The sequence below is a fragment of the Salmo salar genome, chromosome ssa20 (genome assembly GCF_905237065.1).
Source record: "Salmo salar chromosome ssa20, Ssal_v3.1, whole genome shotgun sequence".
Taxonomy (NCBI): Eukaryota; Metazoa; Chordata; class Actinopteri; order Salmoniformes; family Salmonidae; genus Salmo; species Salmo salar.
This window is the reverse complement of record NC_059461.1, coordinates 42793261-42813552: the sequence shown is the minus strand read 5'-3', so window position 1 is coordinate 42813552 and position 20292 is coordinate 42793261. Positions and strand designations below refer to the sequence as shown.

General features: G+C 43.0%; 1 protein-coding gene across 1 annotated transcript in view; it reads right to left on the bottom strand.

The window, feature by feature from the left end:
* The window catches only part of fa9 (Coagulation factor IX), a 35197-nt gene that overhangs the window by 6448 nt on the left and 8457 nt on the right, over nucleotides 1–20292 (bottom strand). The window contains 2 exon segments of the mRNA NM_001173726.1: nucleotides 1354–1467; nucleotides 1585–1609. Of these exon segments, the coding sequence (NP_001167197.1) occupies nucleotides 1354–1467; nucleotides 1585–1609 (139 nt within the window).

The following is a 20292-nucleotide window of genomic DNA, read 5'->3' as shown; positions in this document are numbered from 1 at the left end:
CTGTCACCAGTGCAAATACCTTCGGTGGTCCAAGGTCATTGATGACTGCCTTCAGCTCATCTGCAATGTAGAGACCGGTGTGTCTGTTGTCCCTTGTGTCTGTGCTCTTGTAGAATACTGGTTGAGGGGTGGAGATGATGTAGTTAATTATTCCTTACCCACGAACATTAGACCAGCCTTCAGAGATGATTGCCATACAGTCTGCTTTCTCTATGATTTGCTTGACCTTCACTTGAACTCTGCATCCATTAAATTAGTAGATAAAGCATGTCTGGTTGAAGGAGGGGTTTATGCTGGGCAAAGAACATTCAGAAATCTCTTCCAATAGACATTGCCTGTGAGCACCTGAGGTGAACCAGTTGCATACACCGCTCGAACAAGATATTCATCAGCATTTCTCTGACTACGTTCCTCCATTGAGTAAAAAAAACAACATCTGATTCCAGGAGGGGACCATGAGCTGTTGCTATCGATAAGGTGTCTGATTCATCATTTTCACCTCAAAGAATTAGAGGGACTTTTGTCAGAGGTTGCTTGTTGTGAGGGATCTTTATGCACTTGGCCAAATGATTCTGCATCTTTGTTGCGTTCTTCACATATGATTTGGCACAGCATTTGCAAATGTACACAGCTTTTCCTTCTACATTAGCTGCAGTGAAATGTCTCCACGCATCAGATAGTGCCCGTGGCATTTTTCTGTAAAGATTAGAAAAAAATGAGTAAAAAAAACAAACAAATATAATTCCATGTACAGATAAACAGTTAAGCAATTAGATTAAACAACTCCTTTGTAAGATAAATGTTTGAAAATGAAACATGGAAACAGGTGAATTAACACTCCTCAGTTAGCAGGCTCAAGCAAGCTAAAACCCACATGGTAGCAAAAACTAACTAGCAGAAATTGTTAACAAGTTAGAAATGATTTAAACACACTTTTCTGTAGGCTACTATTTACTAGTTAACAAAAAATCATGTATGTCATATAAAATATATTCACCCCACCCAGTATTGTAATCAAAACTTACCAGAAAGCATGTAGTCCTTGGCTCAGACAGTGTAGTAGTGTGGGCTCAATAGCATCTCATTAGTGTGCAAGATATTGAGAATCAGCTGTACATGTGATGGAAGAATGCACTTTGCATGCAGAGGGTGGCAATTCCATTGAATTGGGGATAGTTAAACCAAAATATGCCACAAGACCTAGAATTGTGTTATGTGTATCCAACAAAAAACATTCACTGTTATAAGCTAACTTTTTTGATGAATTTAAGCAAAATTCCCCAAATCCCAAGGCTTAACTTCCGGAAAGTTTCCAACCCTTTCCACCCCTATTATGACTGAGTAAAACTATACCTATTGCACATGTTTTTCCATCGTAGCGTGGGGGACACAGACAGAGGTATCCATCCCGGTCAATGGTGCAGATTCCTCCATTCTTACATGGGTTGTAGTGGCAAGGATTCAGATCTAATTCACAATTCATAGAGACATCACATCACAAGCGTTCCTTTTAAGTGACTGTGGATTTTTGATGCAGTTTTTGAAATAACTGAAAATAATCGAATGAAGCAAAACCATACTCACTCTTATATCTATACCAAAACTCCATCTGTAAGAGAAGCGCAAAGGGATACAGTCAGTTTGAATGTTCTTTTGAACTTTGAGCCTACTCCTCTGACTATCCTTGTCATTTAAGAAGACCTGGTTACACCTTGCATTAACATGTAGTTTAGTGATGCGTGGGTTGACTCATAACCTGCTGCGAGGTGGGTTTAGGTGGGCCGGTGGGTGAATAAAGAGAAAGCATTGTGTAAAAAACACATAAATGTATAATTCCTGTGCAATTCATATCTATAGGCTACATTGAGGTTTTATTTCATAATTTTTATCTGCCATAAGTGCTTAAGCCTCTTGACAGGCTTCGCTTCAACACGCTTGAACAAGGTTCTCGTTGCTCACCTTCCCAAAATTCCATGCACATTTCTCTGCGTACCCTTGTTGTAAACGAATGGGGATGGAACTTCTGCTGAATTCGCAGAATCGCTTTAGTGGAAATGAAAACTGCCCTCAGTCTGCTACTCCGCGTAGCTGATTGGTCACAACACTAGTAAACCCTCGTTTCTGATAGGCTTGCTTTGAAAGGTGCACTTGGCTAGCTTGCTGGATCACCTCAGCATCCAATGAATATATAGCTAGCTACAGTCAGAGATAGAAGAGAAACTTGTAGCTATAATCTTTGTTTTTTTTGATTGATTCTAAAAGAATATGAAGCAACATGAACGTCACTGACGGTGAGGACAGGTAGCATCGATAGCTAACTACTGTATGCTAGCTAACTTTTCAGTTAACACAAAGTCATAGCTACCTAGTTGCTCTAACTAATGCTCTATTGAAAGAGGCTTTCACACTTCGATGACTGACTGGCTAAACTGAGGAAAGTCCAGCAACAGTGGTCCAAATCGAATTGACAGTACCGGAGGAGATTGCTGTCTGCTGGGTTTTCGATCCATCGGCAAGATAGAACAGCTGCCTCCGGTAAGACATGGGGTGGCAGTCTGTGTCTATTTGGAAATAACAGCTGGTGCACAAAATCTAATATTAAGGAAGTCTCAAGGTTTTGCTCGCCTGAGGTAGAGTATCTCATGATAAGCTGTAGACCACACTATTTACCAAGATAGTCTGTATTTTTCGTAGATGTCTATTTACCACCACAAACCGATGCTGGCATTAAGACGGCCCTCAAAGAGCTGTATAAGGCCATAAGCAGACAAGAAAATGCTCATCCAGAGGCGGCACTCCTAGTAGCCAGGGGACTTTAATGCAGGGAAACGTAAAACTGTTTTACCTCTTTATACCAGCATGTTAAATGTGCAACCAGAGGGGAAAAAAACTCTAGACAACCTTTACTCCACACACAGAGACGCGTACATAGCTCTCCCTCACCCTTCATTTGGCAAATCTGACAATAACTCTATCCTCCTGATTCCTGCTTACAAGCAGAAACTAAAGCAAGACGTACCAGTCTTGCTCGATGACTCTCTCAATAAGGAAGTGGTCAGATGACGCAGATGCTAAGCTACAGGACTGTTTTGCTAGCACAGACTGGAATATGTTCCGGGATTCTTCCGATGGCATTGAGGAGTACACCAATCAGTCACTGGCTTCATCAATAAGTGCATTGATGATGTTGTCCCCACAGTGACTGTACATACCTACCCCAACCAGAAGCCGAGGATTACAGAGCTAAAGGGTAGAGTTGGACTCCCGCTTTCAAGGAGCGGGACTCTAACCCGGATGCTTATACGAAATCCCGCTATGCCCTCGACGAATCATCAAACAGGCAAAGCATCAATACAGGACTAAGATTGAATCGTACTATACCAGCTCTGACGCTCGTCGGATGTGTCAGGGCTTGCAAACTATTACGGACTACAAAGGGAAGCACAGCCGCGAGCTGCCCAGTGACACGAGCTTACCAGACGAGCTAAATAACTTCTATGCTCACTTTGAGGCAAGCAACCCTGAAGCATGCATGAGAGCATCAGCTGTTGAAGTCGACTGTGTGATCAAGCTCTCCGTATCCAATGTAAAACCTTTAAACAGGTCAACATTCATAAGGCCGCAGGGCCAGACGGATTACCAGGACGTGAACTCCGAGCATGCGCTGACCAACTGGCAAGTCTCTTTACTGACATTTTCAACCTTGTCCCTGACCGAGTCTGTAATACCAACATGTTTCAAGCAGACCACCGTAATCCCTGTGCCCAAGAACACCAAGGTAACCTGCCTAAATGATTACCGAACCGTAGCCATTAATTGCTTTCAAAGACTGTTCATGGCTGACAACGCCATCATCCCAGAAACCCTAGACCCACTCCAGTTTGCATACCGCCCAAACAGATCCACAGATGACGTAATCTCTATTGCACTCCACACTGCCCTTTTCCTTCTGGATAAAAGGAACACTTACGTGAGAATGCTATTCATTGACTACAGCTCAGCGTTCAACACCATAGTGCCCTCAAAGCTCATCACTAAGCTAAGGACCGTTGGACTAAACACCTCCCTCTGCAACTGGATCCTGAACATCCTGACGGGCATCCCCCAGGTGGTAAGGGTAGGTAGCAAAACATCTGCCACGCTGATCCTCAACATGGGGGCCCATCAAGTGTGCGTGCTCAGTCCCCTCCTGTACTCCCTGTTCACCCATGACTGCATGGCCAAGCACGACTCCAACACTATCATTAAGTTTTCTGACGATACAACAGTGGTAAGCCTGATCACCGACAATGATGAAACCGCATATAGGGAGGAGGTCAGAGACCTGGCAGTGTGGTGCCAGGATAACAACCTCTCGCTCAACGTGATCAAGACAAAGGAGATGATTGTGGACTACAGGAAAAGGAGGACCGAGCCCGCCCCCATTCTCATCGACGGGGCTGTAGTGGAGCAGGTTGAGAGCTTCAAGTTCCTTGGTGTCCACATCACCAACAAACTAACATGGTCCAAACATACCAAGACGGTCGTGAAGAGAGCACGACAAAACCTATTCCCCCTCAGTAGACTGAAAAGATTTGGCATGGGTCCTCAGATCCTCAAAAATGTCTACAGCTGCACCATTGAGAGCATCCTGAGTGGTTGCATCACTACCTGGTATGGCAACTGCTCGGCCTCCGACCGCAAGGCACTACAGAGGGTAGTGCGAACGGCCCAGTACATCACTGGGGCCAAGCTTCCTGCCATCCAGGACCTCTATACCAGGCAGTGTCAGAGTAAATTGTCAAACACTCCAGCCACCCTAGTCATAGACTGTTCTCTCTGCTACCGCACGGCAAGCAGTACCGGAGCACCAAGTCTAGGTCCAAGAGGCTTCTAAACAGCTTCAACCCCCAAGCCATAAGACTCTTGAACATCTAGTCAAATGACTACCCAGACTATTTGCAGTGCCCCCCTCACCCCCTCTTTACACCACTGCTACTCTCTGTTGTCATCTATGCATAGTCACTTTAATAACTTTACCTACATGTACATACTACCTCAACTAACCGGTGCCCCCGCACATTGACTCTGTATCGGTACCCCCCTGTATATAGTCTTGCTATTGTTATTTTACTGCTGCTCTTTAATTACTTTTATCTCTTATTGTTATCCGCATTTTTTTTTAAACTGCATTGTTGGTTAGAGGCTCGTAAGCATGTGACTAATATAATTTGTTTTGATCTTGGTGCAGAGGCTTGTTCGGCCTGAGGGCTTTGCTGGGTTAATCCCACCCTACCTCGCATAGCTGCCTACAGATCTTTGGCTTTTTACTCTTGGCCTGGCACAGGTAAGGAACGAAGCCATTTGCAGAGCCTCTCAGGGCTCCCACACCTCCTTTTCAACTCCCCTACACTAACCTTGTACCTGACAAAGAAGTATTCACAATAAATAATGATCTTCCATAATATCATTATCTTATCTACCTCTCCATAACTTTCCGTGTTATATGGCATATACAGCCGATAGCATACCTACCTCTTCTGGTGGTTAGGTGGTTTCAAAAGAGATTCCACTTCAAATAATTCATCTGATTCAATAATCTCATCTGGGGGTGGTGAACATAATTAGGGTGTGCTAGCAAAGCAAAGCACAACTCTAGATTTCTTACATACTCATATCATTAGGTGTGCTTATAAAGCAAAGCACAACTCTAGATTTCTTACATACTCATTATTAGGTGTGCTTGCTGAAGGAAAAGCGCAACTCTAGATTTCTTGTATACTCATTATTATTTCATTTCTTTAGCCCGCTCTAGAGCTTAAACGATATAAGCTATTAACACGAAACCAACTTCCTGATGTCCAGACTGCCCCAACTCGGATTGCTTGAGAAATAGTTTTTTATATAATTCATACTTTTTCAACTATAACAATATTTAAATGAGCTCCCAATGCATTTCAAATGCAAAAAACAGCCCATACACTTGAATTGTATTAATTTTTTATTTTATCAGTTATAACCAGGGGTCATTTCGAACCATTGTTATTTTTTGTTTTCCACTCTTCCGACCAAAGTTCTAAAGTTCTGAACCAGTTCTAACCCCCCCAAAAGTACTGGTTTATATTGTTCCTTTCTGTTCCTTGTTAAACCTCTGAAATATATGTATTATTTAGCTCGACATTAAATTACTTCAATCAGCGCAGGTAGAACACCGAGATGAAGTTGGTTTTATATTCGGACATTCAACAGACATAAGCCAAAAGCCATTTAAAATTGTAAAAATCAATAACTAATTAATTGATTGTCACAGAAATATAAAACTAGATATGCTTTATTCTATAAATGTCTAGCATACTTTTACAACCTTTGGTTTGAATACAAATTCCAGTTTTGATTTGATAGAAATACATAATCTATCAAATGCTGTTATTGTAATGTTTGATATTACAAACTTTTTTATCAACGCATTTGTTTTTTGCCAATTCATGCCTTTATTACTATATGATTTATATTGCCTGAATACTCAATGATGATTATCACCTCAGTTATGTGTGCTTCTGTTAGGGTTGTGGTGAAATGTAACACCCTGATCTGTTTCACCTCTCTTTGTGATTGTCTCCACTCCCCTCCAGGTGTCGGCCATCTTCTCCATTATCCCTTGTGTGTTTATACCTGTGTTCTCTGTTTGTCTGTTGTCAGTTCGCATTGTTTCGTCAAGCATACCTGCGTTTTCCCCTCTGTTCCTGTCTCTCGATTGTTCCTGTTTTCTAGTTTTGCCGGTTTGACCTTTTCTGCCTGCCCTGAGCATGCCTGCCGTCCTGTACCTTTGCCCCACCTATCTGGATTACTGACCTCTGCCTACCCTGAGCCTGTCTGTCGTCCTGTACCTTTGCCCCACCTATCTGGATTACTGACCTCTGCCTACCCTGAGCCTGCCTGCCGTCCTGTACCTTTGCCCCACCTATCTGGATTACTGACCCCTGCCTGCCCTTGATCTGTCTTTTGCCTGCCCATGTTGGATTAATAAACTGTTGTTAATTCGACGTTGTCTGCATCTGGGTCTTATCTGAAACGTGATAAAATGCATGTCATTAAAGTCAATTTAGCAATTGAACAAAAATCCAATTCAATTTGAAAATGTTCCTAATTGCAAAAGCATGTAACAGAATTTGGGTATTGCAGAACTGTAATTTACATGTAAATAAACATAACCCTCTTTTATATTTTTAATACTGCAGATAGAATGCTCTGTGTGCAAGAGATAGTACCATTCAGCTTGTCTGGGGGATGACGAAGGACTTCAACAAAGCCAAAATAGAAATGATTGAATGGGGCCTCTTTGCTGTTAAATTAGAGATGTATAATTAAATGATTGTTGTGCCTTGTAACTACTTTAAGATGTGGAACTGTTGCACTAAAAATGCAAACATTGATTTGGCATACAATTTAAGATTGTAAACATTGTACAACTTTATGTAGACATTGTCTAACTTCATATAGAACAAATTGCACTTGAAATTAACATTTATATATCTTTAAATGCAGTATTTGAGATAGAAATACATACAATTAAATCAAAACTGGAATTTCTACACAAAGGTTGTAAAAGTATGCTAGACATTTATAGAATAAATCATACATAGTTTGATGCTTCTGTGACAAACGGTGAGTTAGTTATTGATTTTTAAAATTTTAAATGGCTTTTGGTGAATGTCTGATGAATGTCTGTTGAATGTCCGACTGTGAATATAAAACCAACTTTACCTCGGTGATAGAACAGCTTGCTGTGGAGTGGGTAAGCGATTTTAATCTGTATAGGAAAGTGGTTAAAAGCAAAATGTATTTTGCCGTAAGAGCATGGTTTAACCATACTGAGGGGGTTTGATTCATTAATCTCGCCCGTTTAGGCGTGTTTTGCATCGGTTGAAAATGTATTGGATTTGGAACCAGTCTGGATTTGGAACCAGCCCAATGCTATGTTGGCTCAAAACAAAAGTGACGTAATTAAGCAAGTGTAGTAATTAGTAGGATTCTGTTTCCCCATGCAAAATGATTGCTTTTGATAGAAATGCTTTATCTGCCTTCCCAATTAAAAATATTTAGAACATTCAGACATTCATTTTATGGAAAAGAGATGTATATTTCTAGAAGATGCACAATGCTGCTTTGTTGACTAAATAATCGAGCAGCACAGATTACTGTTCGATTTGAAATTGGCGTTCCTCCCTCCCCACTTTCGCCCGATGACCTCACGGGCCTTTGCCCGGTGCCCCACAGCTCAGCATAATCAAGACCCTGTTGACTCATCAGTAGGAAAGATTTGTTTCTCTTTTGGTTCATTCAACAACAGAGCGATACGAACCTTGTTTCAGCAGGGTGTTGTATCTATACCTTATGTCATGCCTTATTGGAATGGATTTATTGATAATATCTGTTGGAAAGTTTGGATGTTGCCACACACATACCTACTTGTTAACAAAATGAAGGAAGTTTCCTTAAAAATTATTCATAAATATTATCCTGCCAACCACTATATGAAGAAGTTTAAGGAAAACATCAACTCAAATTGCTCCTTTTGTATTGACCACCCAGAAACAGTGTTGCATCTTTTTTGGCATTGTATTCATGTAAGAAAACTGTGGCAAGACATCAGTAGATTTATAATTGAACACATTTATGAAGATATTACACTATTGTGGAGAGATTGTGGAATCTTTACCTATGATAGAAATATAGAATGGAATTAATTTCATTATTCTTTTGGCCAAATTTCATATTCACAAATGTAAATTTACAAACAAACAAACAAATTTTCTTACCTTACAAAAAGATTGAACTGTATTTTAAGACAATTAAATACTCTAACAAAAAAGCTGTTAGAATTATAAGTGTATGTATGTCCCGTAAGATCCTTGTGTAATGTGATATTTTACTCGCTAACCCAATTGTCCATTGTATATTATTCATATATACTTGTGTTCCCACATGTACTTCCTGTATTGATTTGTTGTTAATATTATAAAAAAAATGTTTTAAAGCTCAGCATAATCAAATCTGCCCAATGAAAGAAAAACACACACTGTGTTGCCAGCCACAGTGTAGGGCGTGAGAGGCAACTGACACTTTAAGACTGACAGGATGGAGGAAGCTTGCCTTGAAGCGCTGGGCATCTTGTAATGACTTGCATTATCTTAGGCCTACAGAATTATACGTACAGAGGAGCGGCTTCTGTGGAAGCTGGTTTAACTAGCTAGCTAACAAGCTTGTGTGTGCAGAGCTGCACTAGCATTAAATACATGTCTTACCTTTTTGTAGTTAATAAATCCAATGTGAAACGTGACAACTATAGTATCCTTAACTAGCACTGAAAAAGTCAATCCATTCTTCTCTAATTAAACACATCTCCCTAATTTCTGAATTACACTTGTAGGGTACAGTAACCTATGCTTCAGAGGGGAGGGGCAGGTAGCGTATACACACTAGAAAAGATGTCCAGCTAGCAGGCAGACGCTGGAATACATTTCTGAGTAACAGAGTGAGAGATTTGTATAGGTGCTTTGTTGCGATTTTTGTGGGACAAAAAAAGTATACAATAACGTTATTAACCGGTTACAATGCTTTTAAAATAGCGGTTCTGTTCTGGAACATTATAGATAACTTTTGTTTTCGGTTAATAATTTAATTATTTTCCGGTTTTCGATTCTGTTGCCTGAACCGGTTCCAACCCTTGATTATAACTAGGACATTTGCATACATTTGCATTAAAATAACTCACCAACAGTAACTTCAAGCTTTAGACACCAAACCATCTTTCTCATGTTCAGGCTATCCTAACTTCAAATTCAGCCATGGGTGGGACTGGGAGGGCATAGACCCACCCACTTGGGAGCCAGGCCCGACCCACTGGGCCAAGCCCAAGCCCAACTCTGAATGAGTTTTTCCCCACAAAAGGGCTTTATTACAGGCAGAAATACTCCTTTGCACCCTCCCCCTTACCCCCTCTGACGATCCCGCAGATGAAGAAGTCGGATGTTAAGGTCCTGGGCTGGCGTTGTTACACGTGTCCTGTGGTTGTGACGCCAGTTGGACATAGTGCCAAATTCTCTAAAACGACGTTGGAGGCGGCTTAAATTAACATTCAATTATCTGGCAACAGTTCTGGTGGACATTCCTGCAGTCAGCATTTCCAATTGCACACTCCCTCAAAACTTGAGACATCTGTAGCATTGTGTTATGTTACAAAACTGCACATTTTAGAGTGGCCTTTTACTGTAATGATCATGCTGTTTAAACAGCTTCTTGATATGCCAAACCTTTCAGGGGGATGGATTATCTTGACAAAGGATAAAATTCTCACTAACAGGGATGTAAACAACTGTGTGCACAAAATGTTTGAGAAATAAGCTTTTTGTGCATATGGAACATATTTGGGATCTTTTATTTCAGCTCATGAAATGTGGGACCAGCACTTTACTTGTTACGTTTATATTTTTGTTCAGTATATAAAACAATACCATGAATTAGCATAAAATAACTCAAACTTTCACATGCACAGTGTGTATGAGTGTTGGGCCAGTAACTGGAAGGTTGCTGGATCAAATCCCTGAACAGACAAAGTAAAAGTCTGTTGTTCTGCCCATGAGCAAGGCAGTTAACCCACTGTGCCAATTATTTCTTGGTACAACTTCCAGAGACCGGTAAAGTCTGCCCTCGAAAAACACTTCTGCTGTCTTCAACCAGGATCTCAGCGATCACTGTCTCATTGCCTGCGTCCATAATAGGTCTGCGGTCAAACGCTCCCTAAAACACTTCAGCGAGCAGGCCTTTCTAATCGACCTGGCCCGGGTATCCTGGAAGGATATTGGCCTCATTCCGTCAGTAGAGTTATTCTTTAAAAGTGCTTTCCTCGCCATCTTAAATAAGCATGCCCCATTCAAAAAATTTAGAACCAGGAACAGATATAGCCCTTGGTTCACTCCAGACCTGACTGCCCTTGACCAGCACAAAAACAAAAACGTACTGCATTAGCATCGAATAGCCCCCACAATATGCAACCTTTCAGGGAAGGTAGGAACCAATATACACAGGTAGTTAGGAAAGCAAAGGCTAGCATTTTCAGACAGAAATTTGCATCTTGTAGCACAAACTCCCAAAAGTTCTGGGACACTGTAAAGTCCATGGAGAATAAGAGCACCTCCTCCCAGCTTCCCACTGCACTGAGTCTAGGAAACACTGTCACCACCGATAAATCCACGATAATTGAGAATTTCAATCAGCATTTTTCTACGGCTGGCCATGCTTTCCACCTGGCTACCCCTTCCCCGGTCAACAGCCCTGCACCCCCCACAGCAACTTGCCCAAGCCTCCCCCATTTCTCCCCCATTTCTCCTTCACCCAAATCCAGATAGCTGATGTTCTGAAAGAGTTGCAAAATCTGGACCCGTACAAATCAGCTGGGCTAGACAATCTGGACCCACTCTTTCTAAAATTATCCGCCGCAATTGTTGCAACCCCGATTACTAGCCTGTTCAACCTCTCTTTCGTATCATCTGAGATCCACAAAGATTGGAAAGCTGCTGTGGTCATCCCCCTCTTCAAAGGGAGAGACACTGTAGATCCAAACTGTTACAGACCTATATCTATCCTACCCTACCTTTCTAAGGTCTTTGAAAGCTAAGTTAACAAACAGATCACCGACCATTTCGAAACCCACCGTACCTTCTCCGCTATGCAATCTCGTTTCCGAGCTGGTCATGGGTGTACCTCAGCCAAGCTCAAGCTCCTAAACGATATCATAACCACCATCGATAAAAGACAATACTGTGCAGCTGTATTCATCGACCTGGCCAAGGTTTTCGACTCTGTCAATCACCACATTCTTATCGGCTGAGTCAATAGCCCTGGTTTCTCAAATGACTGCCTCGCCTGGTACACCAACTACTTCTCAGACAGAGTTCAGTGTATCAAATCGGAGGGCCCGTTGTCCGGACCTCTGGCAGTCTCTATGGGGGTGCCACACGGTTCAGAGCAAGGGGAACAACTACTTCAGGTCTGTGTTAACTAACCTCCAGACGAGCTTCAATGCCATACAACTCTCCTTCCATGACCTCCAACTGCTCTTAAATGCAAGTAAAACTAAATGCATGCTCTTCAATTGATCACTGCCTGCACCTGCCCGCCCGTCCAGCATCACTAATGGTTCTGACATTGAATATGTGGACAATTACAAATATCTAGGTGTCTGGTTAGACTGTAAACTCTCCTTCCAGACTCACATTAAGCATCTCCAATCCAAAATTAAATCTAGAATCGGCTTCCTATTTCGCAACAAAGCATCCTTCACTCATGCTGCCAAACATACCCTCGTAAAACTGACCATCCTACCGATCCTTGACTTCGGCGATGTCATTTACAAAATAGCCTCCAACACTCTACTCAGCAAATTGCAGTCTATCACAGTGCCATCTGTTTTGTCACCAAAGCCCCAAATACTACCCACCACTGCGACCTGCAAGCTCTCGTTGACTGGCCCTCGCTTCATATTCGTCTCCAAACCCACTGGCTCCAGATCATCTATAGGTCTTTGCTAGGTAAAACCCCACCTTATCTCAGCTCACTGGTCACCATAGCAGCACCCACCCCCAGCACGCGCTCCATCAGGTATATTTCACTGGTCACCCCCAAAGCCAATTCCTGCTTTGGCCGCCTTTCCTTCCAGTTCTCTGCTGCCAATGACTGGAACGAATTGCAAAAATCACTGAAGCTGGAGACTCATATCTCCCTCACTAACTTTAAGCATCAGCTGTCAGAGCAGCTCACAGATCATTGCACCTGTACATAGTCCATCTGTAAATAGCCCATCCAACTACCTCATCCCCATATTGTTATTTTTTTTGTCCTTTGCACCCCAGCATCTCAACTTGCACATTCATCTTCTGCACATCTATCACTCCAGTGTTTAATTACTAATTGGTAATTACTTTGCCACTACGGCCTATTTATTGCCTTACCTCCCTAATCTTACCTCATTTACACACACTGTATATCGATTATTTATATTGTGTTATTGACTGTACGTTTGTTTATTCCATGTGTAACTCTGTGTTGTTGTTTGTGTCGCACTGCTTTGCTTTATCTTGACCAGGTCGCAGTTGTAAATGAGAACTTGTCCTCAACTGGCCTACCTGGTTAAATAAAGGTGAAATAAAATAAAAAATTTTTTAGGCTTGTTAAACAAACTAACCAGCAAAGGTTTCCCCAGACTGGAGTTCACACGGGCTAAAATAGAAAAATATGATTTAGACTTATCTCAGTGCTGTTTGTTGCTACTTGGCTATCAGCTAAACTGATGAGACAAGACTGTAACTACCAATTGGGGGGGGGAAAAAGTCAACAGTTTAGCTGATAGCCAAGTAGCAACAAACTCCCATACGGACTCAGGAGAGGCGAAGGTTGAGAGCCGTGCATCCTCCGAAACACAAACCAGCCAAGCCACACTTCTTCTTGACACAATGTCTGCTTAACCCGGAAGCCAGTCGCATCAATGTGTCAGAGGAAACACCGTGCACCTGAAGACCGTGTCAGCATGCATTGCACCCAGCCCACCACAGGGGTCACTAGTGCACAATGGGACAAGAACATCTCTACAAGACAAACCCTCCCCTATCCCGGACGACACTGGGCCAAACCAGGATCTCTAGAGGTACAGCTAGCACTGAAATGCAGTGCCTTAGACCACTGTGCCACACAGGAGGCCCGGCTCTCAGCCAAACCTATCGGTTTTTACTTTTAATACATTTTACATTTACATTTAAGTCATTTAGCAGACGCTCTTATCCAGAGCGACTTACAAATTGGTGCATTCACCTTATGATATCCAGTGGAACAACCACTTTACAATAGTGCATCTAAATCTTTTAAGGGGGGGGTAGAAGGATTACTTTATCCTATCCTAGGTATTCCTTAAAGAGGTGGGGTTTCAGGTGTCTCCGGAAGGTGGTGATTGACTCCGCTGTCCTGGCGTCGTGAGGGAGCTTGTTCCACCATTGGTGTGCCAGAGCAGCAAACAGTTTTGACTGGGCTGAGCAGGAACTGTGCTTCCTCAGAGGTAGGGAGGCGAGCAGGCCAGAGGTGGATGAACGCAGTGCCCTTGTTTGGGTGTAGGGCCTGATCAGAGCCTGAAGGTACGGAGGTGTCGTTCCCCTCACAGCTCCGTAGGCAAGCACCATGGTCTTGTAGCGGATGCGAGCTTCAACTGGAAGCCAGTGGAGAGAGCGGAGGAGCGGGGTGACGTGAGAGAACTTGGGAAGGTTGAACACCAGACGGGCTGCGGCGTTCTGGATGAGTTTTAGGGGTTTAATGGCACAGGCAGGGAGCCCAGCCAACAGCGAGTTGCAGTAATCCAGACGGGAGATGACAAGTGCCTGGATTAGGACCTGCGCCGCTTCCTGTGTGAGGCAGGGTCGTACTCTGCGAATGTTGTAGAGCATGAACCTACAGGATCGGGTCACCGCCTTGATGTTAGTGGAGAACGACAGGGTGTTGTCCAAGGTCACGCCAATGTCTTAGTTTTTTTCCTCGCTCAACTTTTTTCATTTAACTTTTTCACCCCGGACGCTTTGTCTGGATATGGTTCTACAGGACCTCCCCCAGACGAAGATAACTAGTAACATTAACACTATGCCATCTAATTGCAGTCGCTGTACTCATAATATACAGGACAACTTTCGCCTTATGGTGAGGATAGCCGTGTTTCAAGCCCAGATTCAAATGCAATCGTTAGGCAAGGGTAATTTAAGTGTAGGAAAGGATGAAACAGCGTCTGTGCCACCTGTAAGATCAAATAGTAGTATAAATCCCCTGCACAGTCCCCGCAGCCAGACAATTTTCTCAAGGCTTCTGGAAAGAAATGCTGTCGGCATACTCAACCGGTGTCGCTCATTCATCCAACAGAAACTTTCAACCGGCTCTCCCCATTAAGCAACGAGTCGGAGTCAGAGGCCGAGCCTTCTCAGGTCTCTCCTCCACCTGTTACGGGGTCTGAGACGCTGAAGCCTCCCACTATTAGCTCTGACAAATTGAAAACCTTAGTCTTTGGCGACTCCATTACCTGCAATATTAGACTTAAAAATAATAATCCAGCGATCATACACTGCTTACCAGGGGGCAGGGCTACCGACGTTAAGGCTAATCTGAAAATGGTGCTGGCTAAGGCTGTTGAGTGTAGAGAGTATAGGGATATTGTTATTCACGTCGGCACCAATGACGTTAGGATAAAACAGTCAGAGGTCACCAAGCGCAACATAGCATCAGCATGTAAATCAGCTAGAAATGTGTGTCGGCATCGAGTAATTATCTCTGGCCCTAGTCATTGGATTATTCACAGTTAGGGTGAGTGATGAGCTCTACAGCAGAGTCTCACAACTCAATCGCTAGTTGAAAACTGTTTTCTGCCCCTACAAAAAGATAGCATTTGTATATAATTGGCCCTCTTTATGGGACTCACCCACAAACAGGCCTGCTGAGGAGTGACGGACTTCATCCTAGCTGGAGGGGTGCTCTCATCTTATCTATGAACATAGACATGGCTCTATCTCCACAATGAGATAGGGTGCAGGCCAGGCAGCAGGCTGTTAGCCAGCCACTAGCACAGTCAGTGTAGTCAACTCAGCTATCCCCATTGAGACCGTGTCGGTGCCTTGATCTAGGTTGAGCAAAACAAAACATGGCGGTGTCTGCCTTAGCAATCTCACTGGAATAAAGATCTCCTCCATTCCTGTCATTATTGAAAGAGATTCAAAATAGGGTTACTTAATGTTAGATCCCTCACTTCCAAGGCAGTCAAAGTCAATTAACTAATCACTGATAATAATCTTGATGTGATTGGCCTGATTGAAACATGGCCGTATACAGCGTTCCTCACTGAGTTCTTATCGAACCTTGTTGTCATGGCAGATAACATTCACATTTTTGGTGACTTTAATATTCACATGGAAAAGTCCACAGACCCACTCCAAAAGGCTTTCGGAGCAATCATCGACTCAGTGGGTTTTATCCAACATGTCTCCGGACCTACTCATTGCCACAGTCATACCCTGGATCTAGTTTTGTCCCGTGGAATAAATATTGTGGATCTAAATGTTTTTCCTCATAATCTGGACTACCACTTTATTATGTTTGCAATTGCAACAAATAATCTGCTCAGACCCCAACCGAGGATCATCAACAGCCATGCTATAGATTCTCGAACAACCCAGAGATTCCTAGATGCCCTTCCAGACTCCCTCCAACACCCAAGGATGTCGGAGTACAAAAATCGGTTAACCACCTAACTGAGGATCTTAATTTAACCTTACATTATACCCTAGATGGGGGTGGCAGGTAGCCTAGTGGTTAGAGCATTGGACTAGCAACTGAAAGGTTGCAAGATTGAATCCCCGAGCCGATAAGGAAAAAATCTGTCGTTCTAACCCTGAACAAGGCAGTTAACCCACTGTTCCTAGGCCATCATTGAAAATAAGAATATGTTCTTAATGTTCTTAACTGACTTGCCTAGTTAAATAAAAGGTAAAACAAAAAAAATCTCATAAAAAAAGATGCAGTTGCACCCCTAAAAACGAAAAACATTTCTCACAAGAAATTTGCTCCATGGTATACAGAAAATACCCAATTCCTAAAGCAAGCTTAAAGTAAATTTGAACGGGAATGGCGCTCCACCAAACAACGACTAGCTTAGAACCGTGCAATATCGAAGAGCCCTCACTGCTGCTTGATCATCCGATTTTTCCAACCAAATTGAGGAGAATACGAACAATCCAAAATTTACTTTTGATACTGTCGCAAAGCTAACTAAAAAGCAGCATTAAACAAGAGAGGATAGCTTTCACTTCAGAGGTGATAAATTCATTAACGTTTTCAATTAAAAGATCATGATCATTAGAAAGCAAATTACGGACTCCACTTTGAATCTGCGTATTTCTCCAAATCTCAGTTGTCCTGAGTCTACACAGAACTGCCAGGACCTAGAATCAATGTAGACCCTCAAGTTTTTAAAATCCTGTATCTCTTGACACATTCATTAAAATAGTCATGGCCTCTAAACCGTCAAGCAGCATATTGGACCATATTCCAACTAAACTACTGAAAGAGCTACTTCCTGTGCTTGGCCCTCCTATGTTGAACATAATTAATGGCTCCCTATCCACCGGATGTGTACCAAACTCAGTAAAAGTGGCAGTAATAAAGCATATCTTAAAAATGCCAAACCTTGACCCGGAAAATGGAAAAAACTATAAAAAGTTGCGCAGCAACTCAAAATCAAATCAAATCTCATTTGATTTGTCACATGCGCCAAATACAACAGGTAGACCTTATAGAGTGAAATGCTTATTTACAAGCCCTTAACCAACAATGCAGTTTTAAGAAAATACCTAAAAAAATGTAAGAGATAAGAATAACAAATAATTAAAGAGCAGCAGTAAATAACAATACAGGGGGTACCGGTACAGAGTCAATGTGCGGGCGCACTGGTGTCGAGTTAATTGAGGTAATATGTACATGTAGGTAGAGTTATTAAAGTGACTATGCATAGATAATAACAGAAAGTAGCAGCAGCATGGGGGGGGGGGCAATGCAAATAGTCTGGGTAGCCATTTGATTAGCTGTTCAGGAGTCTTATGGCTTGGGGGTAGAAGCCTCTTGGACCTAGACTTGGCGCTCCGGTACCGCTTGCCATGGAGAATAGTCTATGACTAGGGTGCCTGGAGTCTGCCAATTTTCTGAAGACAAATAATGTATACGAAATGCTTCTGTCTGGTTTTAGACCCCATCATAGCACTGAGACTGCACACGTGAAGGTGGCAAATTACCTGTCAATGGTGTCAGACTAAGGCTCTGCATCTGTCCTCATGCTCCTTGACCTTAGTGCTGCTTTTGACAACATCGATCACCATATTCTTTTTTATTTTATTTTTACCCCGTTTTTCTCCCCAATTTCGTAGTATCCAATTGGTAGTAGTTACTGTCTTGTCTCATCGCTGCAACTCTCGTACGGACTCAGGAGAGGCGAAGGTCAAGAGCCATGCGTCCTCCGAAACACAACCCAACCAAGCCGCACTGCTTCTTGACACAATGCACATCCAACCCGGAAGCCAGCCACACCAATGTGTCGGAGGAAACACCGTACACCTAGCGACCTAGTCAGCGTGCACTGTGCCCGGCCCGCCACAAGAGTCGCTAGTGCGCGATGAGACAAGGATATCCCTGCCGGCCAAACCCTCCCTAACCCGGACGACACTGCGCCAATTGTGCGCCGCCCCATGGCTCGCACCCAGAATCTCTGGTGGCACAGTTAGCACTGCGATGCAGTGCCTTAGACCACTGCCTATCCGGGAGGCCACCACATTCTTTTAGAGAGATTAGAAAGCCTAATTGGTCTACACGGACAAGTTCTTACCTAGTTTAGATATCTGTCGGAAAGATATCAGTTTGTCTCTGTGGATGGTTTGTCCTCTGACATATCAATTGTATGTTTCGGTGTTCCTCAAGGTTCCGTTTTAGGACCACTATTGTTTTCACTATATATTCTACCTCTTGGTGATGTCATTCGGAAACACAATGTCAACTTTCACTGCTATGTGGATGACACACAGCTGTACATTTCCATGAAACATGGTGAAGCCCCAAAATTGACCAACCCTGGAAGCCTGTGTTTCAGACATAAGGAAGCAGATGGCGGAATTTTTTAAAAACTTTTAAACTCGGACAAAACAGAGATGAGAGGTCTAGGTAACAAGAAAAAATAGATCTGCTGTTGGATCTGACAATTAATCTTGATGGTTGTTCAGTTGTCTCAAATAAAACTGTGAAGGACCTTTGCATTACTGTGGACCCTGATCGCTCTTTTGACTAACATATCAAGACTGTTTCAAGGATAACTTTTTTCCATTGCAAAAATCTAAAACATTTTGTCCAAAAATTATAAAGAAAAGCTAATCCATGCTTTTGTCACTTCTGGGTTAGACTACTGCAATGCTCTACTCTCCGGCTATCAGGATAAAGAACTAAATACATTTCAGTTAGTGCTAAACACGGCTGCTAGAATCCTGACTAGAACCAAAACATTTGATCATATTACTCCAGTGCTAGCCTCTCTACATTGGCTTCCTGTTAAGGCTAGGGCTAATTTCAAGGTTTTATTGCTAACCTGCAAAGCAGTACATGGACTTGCTCCTACCTATCTCTCCGATTTGGTCCTGCAGTACATACCTACATGTACGCTGCAGTCACAAGATGCAGGCATCCTTATTGCAAGACGCAGGCATCCTTATTGTCCCTAGAATTTGTAAGCAAACCGCTGGAGGCAGGGCCTTCTCCTATAAAGCTCAATTTTTATGGAATGATCTGCCTAGCCATGTGAAAGACGCAGTCTCAATCTTTAAGTCTTTACTGAAGACTCATCTCTTCAGTAGGTCCTATGATTGAGTGTAGTCTGGCCCAGGGTCACTGGCTTACTAGTGCTCATCAATGCCGTCCCTAGGAGGGGTGCGTCACTTGAGTGGGTTGAGACACAGATGTGATCTCCCTGTCTGGTTTTGCGCCCTCTCGGGCTTGTGCGATGGAGATCTTCATTGCCTATACTCAGCCTTGTCTCAGGGTTCTAAGTTGGTGGTCTATTGATATTCCTCTAGTGGTGTGGGGGCTGTGCTTTGGCAAAGTGGGTGGGGTTATATCCTGCTTGGTTGGCCCTGTCCGATGGTATCATCGGAAGGGGCCACAGTGTCCCCCGATCCACCCCTGTCTCAGTCTCCAGTATCTATGCTGCAATAGTCTATGTGCAGGGGGGCTTGGGTCAGTCTGTTATATCTGGTGTAATTCTCCTGTCTTATCTGGTGTCATGTGTGAATTTAAGTATGCTCCCTCTAATTCTCTCTCTCTCCCAGCCCTAGGATCATGCCTCAGGACTACCTGGCCTGATGACTCCTGGCTGTCCCCAGTCCACCTGGTTGTGCTGTTGGTCCAGTTTCAACTTTTCTGTCTGTGGCTAGGGAACCCTGACCTGTTCACGGGATGTGCTACCTTGTCCCAGACCAGCTGTTTTTGACTCTCTCTCTCTCTCTCTCTCTCTCTCTCTCTCTCTCTCTCTCTCTCTCTCTCTACCACACTTGCTGTCTTGACCTCTGAATGCTCGGCTATGAAAAGCCAGCTGACATTTACTCCTGAGGTACTGACCTGTTGCACCCTCTACAATCACTGTGATTATTATTTGATCCTGCTGGTTATCTATGAACGTTTGAACATCTAGAGCCATTTCGC